At 41.2% G+C, this 14738-nt stretch overlaps 1 protein-coding gene across 1 annotated transcript in view; it reads right to left on the bottom strand.

The window, feature by feature from the left end:
• Positions 1–751, bottom strand: part of iqsec1b (IQ motif and Sec7 domain ArfGEF 1b) — a 178385-nt gene extending 177634 nt beyond the window's left edge. Inside the window, exon 1 of the mRNA XM_035387609.1 lies at positions 298–751. Coding sequence (XP_035243500.1) covers positions 298–581 — 284 coding nt within the window. The 5' untranslated portion in view covers positions 582–751. The remainder of the gene's footprint in view (positions 1–297) is intronic.
• Between the last annotated feature and the right edge of the window lie 13987 nt (positions 752–14738).

Here is a 14738-nt window from a genome sequence, read left to right as displayed (position 1 = left end):
TGATTATAGTAAAAAAAAAAAACACCTGGGGTATTTGTCATGGCTCTCCTTGTGGATGATGGTGAGTAGCCTACAATGTAACGTTGTGCGCCCAACTCACTTCATCGCTTTGCTTACTGTATGGACCGTTTGTTTCATACCTGCCCAACCGATAACTAGACTTTAATTCGTAGATTTGCGTTCTGGAGTTCAACACTGTCTTTAATGTAGGATATTGTCTGTGTAACCGATTGTGATTATTTAATAACTCCATCACATTTGCAATGGCATGCCTCCTGGGAAAGGGAAATTACTTACTTTTCTTGAAGCACATTTTCTTTGATGGCTCCTAATGTGGGATGGCTATTGCCTTGTTGCAGTCTGCAAGTAGCCAGGTGCCGCTGGTGTTGGTCTTTCAGACAGGCGTTTTCCTTGCATAGATCGGCCACTTGCTGCTCAAGCTCTTCAATCCGGTTCTTTTGCTTCTCCAGCAGCTCCTGCTGTGTCTCGATTATTTTATTGAGCTCCTTTAGATATTCCGCAGCCTTGCTTGGGTTTTCGGTCGGGTTTTCCATTTCGTGGTATCTCCGGTGCCCGTCCATCTGAAATTCTATCAGCTTTACTACTCGCTCTATAGCCGGGCGCCCTCCAATTCCAACTCGATGTGTTTTCTTCGCTCCGCCATTGTTTATGTTTGGTGGTGATTGGGTGAGTAAAGAAGTTGGTCGGGCGTTTGTCCGCAGCAGCGCGCCGTCCAGAGGCTCTGCACCACAATAACTAACCTCTGTAAACCACTCCGTGGATAGGAAACCCGCTTAACCCTTTGCTGGATGTCCACTCCGTCGTACTTCTTCAGGATTGCATATTGGCGTTTAATATCGTTTTGAACCGAAGACGCTCACCAGCAATTTTACTTAATTTTACTTAAAATTTTACTAGTCTTAATGTTTTGTTTAATGTACGAAAAGCAGGTGTGATATGCAAATAAGTCTATACAACAATATAAGAATTTGCCCTCATCAATAATATTCTTTCAACAGGTATCGTTTTAAAATCGCTATAATTTACGATGCACCTGCATACGATACATAATTTATAATTGTTTTTGTCCAAGCTTTATTGCAAGTTGGGAGTGCATTACTTCAGTTGAAATCGAGTAGGCCTACTCGATTATTTAGTTTGCACATGAGGATATATTACTTAGAACGGCTTTTTCTTGTTTTCTCTGACATATGCTACATTATTGCTGTCTTACATGGCGTGAGTATTGGTACATATGAATGTTTTGAGGGTTGTGACCCCTGTTCAAAATATTTAAAGTATGTAGGCCGGCTAAGTGGCTGTGATAAATATGCTATTTTCATTTTACTCTCTTCCTGAAATGTGTGCTTGGCCTTTTGTCCAGAAGACCACTTGATGGGTCTCGTACATTTATTTTTTTATTTTTTATTTTTGCTAGTCCATGAAAGCTTTCTGGTTCTTTTACTCTGGCTCTAAAAAGTGTCTGAAAATGACACACCTGTTTTAAAAAAAAGACAACTACAGATGTTTTTAGCACATCTGTTTGGGGAGTACACACATACACACACACACACACACACACATGCACAAATTTCAATAATTGATATAGTTTTTGTGTTCCCCCCAGCCCTCACCCATGACTGTCTGTAGTAGCAGAGTTTATGACGTGCTGCTCTAAACACCCTTGCTCCACCCAATATTCCATAACCATTCATCACTCTTGCTTCATTCCTCCTCGATCTCTCTTTTATTTCCACAATGAGTGTTTTCAATGTCAAAGCCCTGGTCAATTCATCAAATGATAATGTGAGGATGCGTCAATCAATCAATCTGAGTGGCAGAATGAGCATGGAATAAATAAGTGTGTCACCTTTGTGGCATTTCAGAATGTAAAACAGCAGTAATACAGTCTCCCCTCTCTGAACAGGAGGATGACGAGAGAAACTGTAAGCAAAGGTAAAGCTGAGGCAGGGAGCAAAGGATGGGGTTGGGCCATGTTAGTGTGCAAACGTGCGCGTTTTCTGATGTGAAGTGTGGCACATTTTTATTCAGAACTATATAAAGCATTTTCCCTGCAGCATGGAAGATGTCTGATGTCAGATCCTGTGACAGAAGATCTCAGTGTCACTGAGGCTGGTGTGATTTGTATTCACTTGAGCTTGTCAGCAACGTACCTCCGTTACCACATGTCTGCAAATCAAGTAGTGCTTTCAGCGCTTCAGAAGTTAGTTTTAAAATCAGTTATATAAATCCACTCACAGATATCTTTTATTGCTAATCATGGCTGCAATTTTAAATCCCAGGGCAGCATGTACAGAGTACAGCTCTAAAATAATGATGTATTTTAAAATGCGAGTCTATGTTCAAATCTTAATTACTCAGTATTCACACTTGAGGCAAAATAAAATAATTAAAATGTATAATATATTCCGCTTTAGAAAAAAAAAAAAGCTTAAGCATCAATGCAATGATTTTGGGACGTTTTTCTCGTCTTCCCAATTCAGAAGTACATTCTGTGAGCAGAATTCATTTTCTTCCCAGTGTAAATGTATTTTTGATTGGCAGGTATTAGTTGCAGTAAGAAGCATTTTGGGACTGGCTGAATTACTGAAAAATTCTTCTGTTTGGAGTGAGGGTGAAGGACTCTGGAGTTAGTTAAGGGATGTCCTCTGGAGTTAAAGTTTGACCAGTAATTTATTGTAATATATATATAAACTGTTTAGTCGGTGTGATACTGTTACTTTAAAAGCAGGGTCATCTGACTTGTCTTTTATTTACTGTAACATTGTTATAGAGATTTGTCTATTTCTGGTGAATTTCTTAACATGCTGTTGGATTTATCTAATAGAATTCCACTCCATCAGCTGAACACATGAACACCAAGTGCTGCACAGCACTAATGAAGTCTTAGACCAACGCAAAGTTCTGTCTTTCTCAGATGTGATTAAGCCTCCCGTGTGACAGCAGTTTAATGTTCTCCTTCTTTAATGGCATCAGTGCTGAGCTATTCGGCTCATTTATGGGCCTGAAATTGGTCAAAAAACAAATAGAAAAGGATACAGGAGGTGCGGCTCTGCAGTTTCTTTACATGGCTGTACTGCACTTTGAAAGATTGCCCTCTGGTGGTTGACAACAGTCTTGGGCATTGCTGTAGAGAGGGCCTAACTGTAACAGTAGGGACTATTACATATTGAGGCTTGGGGTCAGTTTACAACTTTCCATATGCGCTGTTTTGCACCCATCTGTGCATGGACTTCATCTTGCCCATTGCCAAAATAAGGATGCCTTTCTTTCTGCAATGCACTGAGAAAAGGCATGCAAAATAAGCATGTGATATACTTATATCATCAGTTGTCAACTGTGCAACTCTTTGCATAATGTTTGTGTTAAGTAACACACATAGCATAACTTTATAAATTTCCCTGATATTGAATAAAAATCCACTGGCTTGTTACTAAGCGAGTAGGCAATTGTAGCGAAGAGACTGACAGTAGGCATGTACGGTGATGGGACAGTGCCCTGCTTCACTGTCTGTCCCTCTGACTGACAGCACACTGTGTCTGCCTCTTCTGCGCGTGGACCCTGCTGCATCGCTAACGAGAGAGAGATGAGATAATGTGCATAACTCACACTTCAGAGTCTGTGATCATGCGGCTGTCAGCATCATCAAAGCTTGGGGAAGATGACAGAGATGGAGCCTGCACGCACTCTCAGGGAGAGCCGAGCCAAGATTTGAAAACCGATTTCTGTTTCTTGCTCCTTTTCCTCAATTTGGACATGACTTACGTATTTTTTTTTTGTATTTATGTGTTACTTACAGTTAACATGGTAGTCTGTTATTCCATGGTTCTATGGATTTTCAAGGACCAGTCTCTTCACAGAGGCTTTTTACGGTGTCCATCTGGATACCATGTGCATACTCAGTAGTTGTGATAAAAGGGTTCGTGCTGTATAGCTTGACCCAAAGATGAGAGCTTGTTGTGAAGGGTGCACACTCAGGTGGGGTGGATGGTACACATCTTAAGTTGGATGTAAAGGCTACACACATGTAGATCAAAGTAAATGTGTGTGCACAGAAGCTACATGGAAAGAGTATGGCAAATTATGGCTAATTATAAAGGGTACAGATTCATACTCAACGTATAGTCGGATCTGCTATGTGGGTCCATATTGTGTTATTGGATCTAAAAGGTGCATCATTTATAGCTGGATGTAAAATGTGTACACACAGTATTTTGAAGAGTACAATCTCTAAGGGTACATAATCTATAGGTACATATAGAGGCTGTATACTTTGTAACCGAATGTGAAGGATAAACCCTCGAACTGGATGTACTGTACAAAACAAGCCAACTTTAGCCAACAAATCCACTGGTGTCAAAACACAAGGAAAACCAGTAGACACAGCAACCCTCTAGGCCCGACCTCCAGAAGACATTCTGACACCTGTGCTTTAGAGGATTTTGGGGGAGCATGCTTTAACAATAGAGGTGGGTCTCCAGGTGGCAGCCACCCCAATGCCACAGCTGGGCCTGGCACATGCCAGGTCGGGCACCTCTGGTGCCCTGAGAGGGAACTGAAAGGCACCACTTTTTCCGCTAGACCCTCGCTGAGGTGGACGCTCATCAGAAGAGATGGTCTGATCGCTTGCCAGCATCACAGAGATTTATGGGGTAAAGCGCCTGTAAATTTTCCATGAAGCAAACGGAATTCCAGCAGATACTTTGGAGCTTGGCTCCACAACACATTTGTCTTGCTCAAGATGCTAAATTTCAAGTATTTTTATTTATTTATTTTTTGGAAAAGAGGTCTAGAAAAAGAAAAAGAAATTCTGTAAGAAAATGTAGCCACTAGTACCAGTGAAGAAGTGACATGGTGTTACTTTAGCAAATAAAACAGTTCTTATGGAAAAATACAAATAATAACATTTTAACCAATCTGATATATTAGTTTTGTATGTACATTTATTATTTTTTAATATTGACCCTTTCCTCTCCAATTTGGAATGCCAGTGTATACCTGTCCCATTACTGCAATGTCCTCCACTGATTGGGAGGAGTGTCACTGACACAGCTGTCCTCAAAAATTGAGCCAACAACTTATTCTGGGCAAAGCTTTTATTTTACTGTGAATTTTAAAGGACTGAGGAAGCCCAAGGTGTAGGATAATTGAAAGTATTCTGCGCCGTTCTCCATTTAACAGCATTTCTTTGTTCTCGCTGCCGTCGTGTCTCCCCGTGTCGCCGCTTCCTTTTCTCTGTCGCGTTTTTGCCCGGGGGCACCCGCCTGACTACCTGCACGGCTTCATTTACTGACTCAACATGCAGGAGGTGTTCTGTTGTCACCTCATTATCTGAGAGGTCTTCGCTCTGCCACTACAGAGCCCTTCCTGCCTGCCTGAGCAGGCTGTGGCCCAGAGGAACACCCGTCCAGAAGCATCCCTTCTGTCCCTGTGTTTCCGCCTGCAGTCCTTACCTCTCCCATCCTCATAAACCTCCAACATTGTTGCCCACAGTTAATACACAAAAGTAGGTTAAACACAAAGGAATAGGCCCATATTTGCACCGTTTGTAGACAAACTCATATCTGCACATTATCGTTTTAGCCTAATTCATTGCTACAGTATATTGCAGTATTTACCGGTTTTAATGAAATTTTTTAATCAATTTGGTTAAGGAAGGATTGAGAACAATGAACTGTTTCTGAAGAAAGCATGTTTTTGACAGACTATTTTGAAACTAGTCAAACTGAGGCCAAACAGTGGACAGCCTCAGTACCACGATATCATTCCTGACTGCTTTGTGCTAAGGAGCAAGGGGTTAATTCAGACCAGCTCTTTAGGGAAATACCAGTTCAGCTTAACGAGTGTGAATCACTGCATTGTGAAAATTCTCTGAGGAAACCTCACCCTGCCATTCAAAAGCAGCTTTAATTGTGTGACTTGAATATTTGTTCAACTCAGAAAATTCAAATATAACAAGGTCTCTATATTATTCAGATATAGCTAGATTCTAGCCCATTCGGCTATTTATTTCATTTTGCCGTTTGAGTTTTTTATATAGCATTTTATTTAAATAAATACTGGTTATTTCTGCCTACTGCATACTTATATTTCCTCAGTGTTAATTATTGGCATTTGTAATCAAGCAAAATAAATAAGTCAGCAAATAAACAACAGCCTTAATAGCATCCTTATGTATTCCACACCCATTGAAAGGGTATTGATTTTCTGAACTTCATTTTTTTTTTTAGTCGAGGCAAAATGAGCAAGCAAGTGGCAAATAAGGTGAATAAGCAGTACATATTGCTGTGATCTTACTAGAGGAAAAAAATGCATGATCTGTTCTTTTATTTGGCTGACAATGCATTTTCAGACAGCTCTGTATCACTGCCAGGAAGCCAGGGAATCTGTCAGTTGTGTCCTGTTTGTGTGCTGCGGCATCACCTTTAACAGTAAAGCTGACAGTCTCTTGTGTGACAAAGGAGAATGCGCCTAGTTCAGGGCTGCCAGCGTCCATATCTTTTCATTGCCTGACTGGTCAGAGTTGAGAGGGCTGTGAATTAAAGTCTACAACATTAGCGCTGCAATCTTAACCATATGGCCCCAGAGCCAGGTCTGTCATTCCAAGAGTAAGATGTGTCAGAAAGCCCCGGGCGTTTGGGGGAGAGAGAATCTGCGAACTGTTCCCCACCAAAACGTTGCAGTCAGATGAGCGTTCCAGATCCTGTACTAGCGCAAGTTCAAATATTTATAGCCTGGAAACCCTTCACATAGTAAATTTCACAGGAAGGAACAGAGTGCCAGTGATAGTCTCTGTCAGTGAGTCTGATACTTCTTTAGATTTTGCATGACGTCAAGTGAGACAGAAAGGCTGTTGGTGTTCTCCAGCTTAGATACAGTTCTTGTAATCGAATGGACAAAAAGAGCATAGCAATGAAGGTGAAGTGTTTGTCTTAAAACCCATTAGTAACCTCTGACATTCTGCCTGTGCTGTATGGGTAAATATCTATCTATAATATTATCTATCAGCATGTCCATCATATGCTATATTTTCAGATTCAGAAAGCTGTGACATGTACCACAATTAAAACCATGGCCCACATCTATTGATATCCGTGCTGGATAAAATCCATACCAAACAGAATTAAAACAATACAATAATTCCACATCAGAATTGATCTAACCAGCAAGAACATTGAAAAATGGTCAAATTATTCCTTAATCAGAAAAAAGGGGCATCACACAAAGCTGTCATTCTGCTTCCACCTCAATGTTTTATTCAGATGCACTGCATTCAATCTCCTGCCCTATCCTGTCATGTGTCACTGATAGAGTAGCATCACATACATATGGAACCAGGTGCCAAGCCCAGTATCAGTACATATCATATGATTATATTAATATCAGTTGTGATACCAATGCCATCACACCACCTGTGACCAGTTGCAGGCAATGTAAATGGTACTCTCTCTCCTTATTTCAGGCACATGTGCGCTCTCTGCCAACTGTTGTGCCCAACCAGATTCATATTTGCCCGGCCACTAAACACAGCATTGCTCCAATTTGCATTTGGCCAGTTTCTATTGGAATGTCTCTGTTCCTGGCATGTTTTTCTACCCTATGCTGTTTGTCCTGAATCAAGACAAGTACCCATGTACTGAATGGCACCACAGGCCCTAGAGATCAAAAGTACTGTCACACAGTGAAATCACCTCATTCAGGTTTACATGCCTGCTAACAGTTCTACCATATACAGTGTTTTACCAATATACTGTAGAAGTGACTGTGGCTAGTTTTTCAAGCTTGTTTAATTTACTGTTGGGAATAAAAGTGAATTAAATAATTTTATGTATTATTTGTGAATATATACTATATAATTCAAACGAAATACTGGAGTTAAAAATCATATGTGTACTTTAACATATCTTCATAAATTGACCACAAGAAATCACACAGCTGAATTTTTTTTAAACATGCATTCAATGACATTACCTATTATAAATCAGTCCAACTGGTCTGTTTGACAAATAATAGTACTGAACAAGCCATACACAGTAAATTTTAAGTGAACATAAACTTTGCTAGAGTATTCTAAAGTAATGAAGTACATGTTCCTTCTGGAGTCATATAAAGTATTAGAGTTATTTTTTCACAATGAGAATTATAAAGCAGTAGGTAAACAACTTTCTTTGTTTTGTAATATGGCACAAAACATGACACAGACTGCACAAAAGTCATGCATAAAACAAACTTGGAATAATCAAACAGTCCATGCCTATAGCTGAATGCTTTGAGCCAGTGGCTGCAGCCATTGACTGTCAGTTTGTTTGGTGTGCTACTTTCACATTCTAAGTCATGTCTTGTGCTGTACAACAATAAACAGACAGCAATCCCCGCTTCACCGCATGCAAGTTCTTGTGGTACCAGAGTTTCCTATCTTTAAAATTGTTTCATATCCCTCACACTTCACATAGATACAGACACACACACGCACACACACACACACACACAGACACACACACACACATGTCTCTGTGGAGCTGATCCTTATCAGTCACTCTACACTCTACTAAAAGCCCTGGCCAGTAATCCACAAAGCTGTTCCACTGCACCCTGGCTAAACATCTTGTTTCCCAGCTGTTTCACATCACATACAGACTTCTCCCAATTACTCTGCCCTCGTAGAACAATGGATAGGACGCTAGCGATCTGGGCCGCTTGGTTAGCGCCCAACAGCCGCAGCGAATCCCAGAGCCTCCAGAAAGCCTGCCCAGAGAGCACACGTGGAGCACTCAAACGCTTGGAAAGAAAATGAAAATGTGTCAGCTATAGGGACGAATGTTTATGTCTCTGCGCCTGCTGGGAAGGGGGAACTATAAAGGAGAAGAACAGACTGCCATTGCCTTTCATGCTGGAGTGTGCCTCATTACAGCCTGGCTGCTCTCCAGCACCAATGTCATAGGGACCTGTGGCTGTGTGCTTAATAGGGCCCCCACTGAAATCCTAGAGAGAAGCTGTAAGAGTGGCTGTTCCATTGCAGCGTAGATACTACTGACACATATGCAAACATACACAGAATCCACTGAAACATGTGCAGACCGATACCACTGACATGCACTCATACTCATGAAAAACACACATACTACTGACACCTGCATGTACAGTACGCACAGAAACCACTGACATGCATGTGTGCGCATAGAGACACTAGTCACATGTATACGTGTGCACATACACACCCCACACACTTGCAAACATTGCTAACATGCTTGCAAGCATGCATACATTAACTTACATACAGTACAATATTTAATGAACTGAAGATACAAAGCTATTTGGAAATAGAAACAGTGTTATTTTAAGCAGCTTCTTGGACTGTGAAGAGTGGTTTTCCTCCTTCATAATCTTCATTAGTTTTAAAACATGACCCAGGAATCATTCAGGCAAAATAAATGAATAAATAAATAAATACATACTAGACTATGCAATAGAGGTAATTACCAAAAAAGACCGTATTTTGCTAGTAAAACTAACTTAATGAAATCATTCATAGTACCCCCTTAATATAGAAGAGAAACTGATATGTTGGGTAGATTCACTGTGCTGCTTTTTATAATCTTTTCGTGCGTAGTGTAATACAAAGTGAATTATATCTGCTGAAATTGACTTCTCAAAATTTTTGCTTTGGAAGACACTGTATTAATATGCAAATTCTTTACAAGTGGATTTCAAGAAATAATTGTCAGAATGAAGTTTTTCACAATGTAAACTAAGACTACATTTACTTTCCTTGTATTACATAAATACAAAGAACTTACACACCACAGAATGATGCTGAATACTGAAATCATCTTCAGTCATGCCAATGCCTAGGGATACCGAACAAATAGATAATAGTATTATCCATCATATTTTCCCTTAAAATATCCATTACGTGCTAACAGTGCAGGCTGTACCATGGATTTTTGCTGCATCCACTGTAGCACCGCCATTTTGGATCTAAACTAGCATTCCTGTGAACTACATAAAGATGGTTCACGTTATGTTTCCACCCTTGCTGAAAGCAATAGCACACCGGCTCTTACAGAGGTCACTTCAGGTCTTCATTTTCAGGCAATAAAGCTTGTGTTTACCTACAGCGTGCCAACGGAAAAAAAGAGAAGCACGGTGACATAATCACAGCCATATGGCTCTTGTAAACCGCTTACTTTGACAGGTCTGTTAAAAAACCCCCACTAAAACAAGGGCCAAGCAAATGCCATTTTGAATACCTGACATCCAAACACGCTGGAATACCGCTGAGCGTTGTCCTCCTGAGTTATCCCTGGCATTACAAACTGATGTCATTACGGTAACATTACAAAGAGGTGCCGTGAAATGTTTTTTGGTGATTGGATTTTCACAGTGCGCTTTGAGACCAATTTATTTGAGGACAGCGGAGGAAGAGATATGCGAGTTCAATAATAATCCATTCAGCGAACCAGAGGGGTGCAGGTCAATAATAAGCTGCCGGTTTTGCGCGGTAAAGGTTGCGTGAAGCTGGGAATTGGGCGAGTGTGTTTGGGTGGTGACCGTGGCAGTGGGGATGCGCGGCGGGTTTTGTAGGAGAGAGATGCAGGACTGAACGCCGGATTCCTCCACACGAGCGTTAAGGATGCCTGCGTGCTGGGAATGCAGAGTGAGGGTTAGACAGCTTATGGGCCATGTCGGTACCCCAGGGGAGTTTCATTGATCCAAAACAAACAGAGTTACTGAGAGAGGCAAAAAAATAATCAAACAGATAACTCGTAAGGATTACAGAAATGTAGTATAACTGAAATAACAGTCAGTTGACTAAAAGTGAGACACATTTTGTTTTGTTCCATGGGGAACTAGGACTCCAAAGTACTTTCACGTATGTGTTTTAGCCATTGTCCTTCCCTTTCACAGGCAAACAATAGAGAAAACTAGTCTTCGGGGAAAGGGATATAAGTCTTTCAACTGAAACATAAAATGGTGGGGAAGTTCCCCAGAGACAAAACCACATAGAAAACAGACCTCTTCACAAAGGTCTGATCAATTTGGGATTTTTTTAAGAAGTGGGTCATCTGCTCAGAACAAAACTGTGACTTCCTGTTTAGTCCACCAAAATAAGAGATCAGCTGATGGATATCAATGTTGTCTTGCTGTTACACACATTTACCAGTTACATATTGTGAGATTTTTTTTTCTCAAGTGAAACTACATCATTGTGGTTCTGGCAACTGCATTTTTCACAACTGCAGCATGATTTGTGTATTAGTTTCTTAGTTGACTGAAATAGTGGTTGTACACACTATAACCAAATTTAACTTGTATCAGAAAACAATGACATTCAGGTCAATGCATTGAATCCATTGATCTGAAATATAGACTTAAAGAACATGCCCTGATGCAGCTGAAGAAGGCAACCTTGTCTTCTGTATGAAAGAGTCCTACACACGTTGGCCTTCTCGAAAGGTACGGCATGATTCTTAATAGACTCAGCACATTGCCACTGCCGTTCATTAGCCTAATAGTTGTTCCAATAAGGGCTTTGGACTGAGCAGAACCCAAAGGCATCTCTGACACTTCAGGGTCAGGATTTCCGTGTGTGATACAGGATCTTACTCATTTCTGTTTTAGCCCTGACCTTGGGGGCAGTGTGAACAGTCGGGAGACTTCACACAGCTTAATGTAGCACCATGGAGTGCAGAGGACATTGCCCCTCACTAACTCCTCACCCTGTTACAATGAGGGTTACTACAGCCACCCAGCAAGTGATGATTCACTGCAGTCTGCTGCCTGTGCAATATTTCCATTACAGGAAGATTGATTCTGTGTATAAATGAAAATGCCCTGGGCCTCTCTTAAAAGCCGCTGTCTGCTTGCTTCACGCCTTCCTTATTCCTGAATCCAATCAAGTAAAATACCTCAGCCCCCGCAAAGCAAACACCTGTGTTAAAAAAAGTACTGACTCACCTAACTGTCCTATTTGTAAACTATGAGCGTTTATGTATAGCACGATTGAACATGGGCTTAGTGTAACAGTGCTATTCCTCAGAGCTCAGCACGGAATTTCCGGAACCAGTGTTGGTGGGTGCTGCTGCTGCTTTTCCAGGCGTGTCTGCACTGGTGGGGGGTCCACTCTCCCTCAAAATACGGGAAACACACAGCCCTGCTTGTCCACCCCCATTAATCAACTGTGTCCCTGGAGTTGACATCCTGTTGAAGAGCGCCACAGACCCAGCAGCAAACTGACCCCCAGCAACATAAATAGCTAGCTGAGCTGGATGTAGGCATGTGTGACAACAGTGTGGGATGTCAGGAGGCCAGGCGGCAGCAAGAGGAAGGAGGAACGTGAAAGCTGGACTCAACTCTGCCACCATTTCCTCTTTTATATTTAAATGAGCTTGGCACCTTGCGGTACTGAAAGTAGACTGTGAGGTGAAAGGCTGCGTAAACCTCAATGCTTTGCTCAGAATCTTAAAAGGAGTGTAGGGGCATTCCAAATTGTCCAATCACAGCCTTTAATAAAGAAAGGAGGTCGGTGCAACGGTCCTAATGCAACCAATCACGTTACCCTAAGGCACAGTATGCTGATACTGCGAAAGGGATGCTATACTGGAAAATAACATTAACTAAAAATTCTGAGGATGGTGAATTAAGAATACTTCTCATTTGATACCAAGAACAGTCAACATCCCTTCAAAAAGGAGACTTTGGAGCTCGACAGCCAGCAATTCAATAATGCATTTTCTGTTGTGTTTATAAACATAGATCACAACCTATTGAAAAGTGAATAACAAAAGAATTCCTAAATTTTGAGAATCTAAATGCGATACATTTTATTTTTCTTAGTGTTTTTTTTTTCCCAATAGAGGTTCCCTTCAACTTCTGCTGAAGTGCATTGAAATCATTTTCAGATACAGTTTTGATCTGATTTAAAGTTGGCAAAACAGTGTCTGATGAAATACAATCTGAGATGTCTGCTGTGACAGTCTCTTCTAGCAGTTGCAAGCTTAGTTTTGAAGCCTGAATAATTCTGTGAATTTGTGTCTTCCTCCATGCTTAATGGTATTTCCATTCGTTGCCCTTATGTGGATTTACTGCACCTGATTATAAATAGCATAACAGAGCGTATGAATCACCTGATGGCAATATTCTACGGAGGCTGTTATTTCAATTTAAAATAATTTGATGAGAAAGAGCCAGTCCTGCTGTTCCAGTTTAAACCAGGTATAAGGATACTACTCGCCATGTACCCAAGTATATTTGCTCTGTTATCTGCTCACGAGCAGTTCCCTGGGAAACAATGAAAATCCGAACCATTACCAGCACAGTCAGTCACTAGCTGTTGTCGTGCATTTCTCTGTGAAGATGACATTGTTTCTATTGTTCGCACTCCTGCAGCCTTCATTAAGCTAATGGCTTTTTCTCTTTGAGGGGAAAGTCAATTAAATTCAGTTTAGTTTCCTCCTCTGTACAATTTAAAGTTTCTCTATCAATGTAGCAACTATTTTTCCCCTCATAAACATAATAAAAGATGATCTCAAAATACCAAATGTTCCAATCTATCAAACGTGTCATTTTTAAAGATCAACAAATGTCGGCAGTAATGAGGGACAGCATCCATCCCGGCAGTCCCCCCTCAGGGCTGTGTTTGACTGCAGTCACACAGCGCTGCCCTGGGGGGCAATCGCTCTGTTCCTGACTGGCGGATTAGCACCCCTGCGCGCTATTCCCACTTGAGGCGCCTTACAGCAGTACGATGGAGGAATTTTGTTGATTAGGAAGACGGGGTGGTTGAGTCTGTTTACGCAGCGAGGCGACACGCCTGCTCCGAGCCTGCTCCTCCCACAGAACATCTCCGCCGGCCCTCGCCTCTCTGCCCGAGAGCTTCCGTCATTTGTCAAGACCAGCACCCGACGGTGTGTGACTGAACCAGGGACTGAGAGAATGCAATTACCATTCTGCTGGGAGGCGGGCCTGCCTCTGTCCCTAGATGATTCATAGGGTACCTCAAAGCCAGGGGGCTTCAGTCCTACCCTCATTAACCTCCCACCCCAGCCGACACCTTTCTACGGTCAATTGGCCTGCGCTAAACATCCTGCCCAGCTGTTATTCATGAAAATACTATTGAGGATGAAACATATTGATGCAGTTACTGAAGCAGAGCATTGTTCTGCCAGGATTAATACAATAGAGAAGTGATATACACCCCAATTTCAATTTCGAGTACAGCAACTTACTTGAAAAAAATGCACATGCACTCCTATTAATTCATTGATTCACATCAATACATTTTTAGGACTGTTCTTTGTGTTTTTCCCATTTTCCAAAAGGTCCATGCTGTTAGCATGCAATATTAACACCCAAAAGAATGCCAAACCCTGTGCTGTGTATATATGAGGCATGCACCACCAACCATTATTTGCTGCATGGTTTGTCTACCATCCAAATAATCCCCATTTAATACTTAATATACCAATACAACTACAGTTATCTCTGGATACTGAAAGACTTTCTTCCTATTGAATCGTATTACGCTGATGTCTATCTATCTATTTGTGCGCTTAACTAATACATTGTTTGATTAATACATTAATACAATGCATTAATACAAAGAGATCAGACATCAAACAGAAATTTGCACTTGACAGCCATTCTATGGGCAGTTATTCTATGCTTGTCTCCTGGTTTAAAAGGTAGTCAAAATAGCCTACCCATCCTTAAGTGCG

The sequence above is a fragment of the Anguilla anguilla genome, chromosome 13 (assembly GCF_013347855.1).
Source record: "Anguilla anguilla isolate fAngAng1 chromosome 13, fAngAng1.pri, whole genome shotgun sequence".
NCBI classification, from domain to species: Eukaryota; Metazoa; Chordata; class Actinopteri; order Anguilliformes; family Anguillidae; genus Anguilla; species Anguilla anguilla.
Note: the sequence above shows the minus strand (reverse complement) of the source record. Positions and strands in the feature narration are given on the sequence as shown.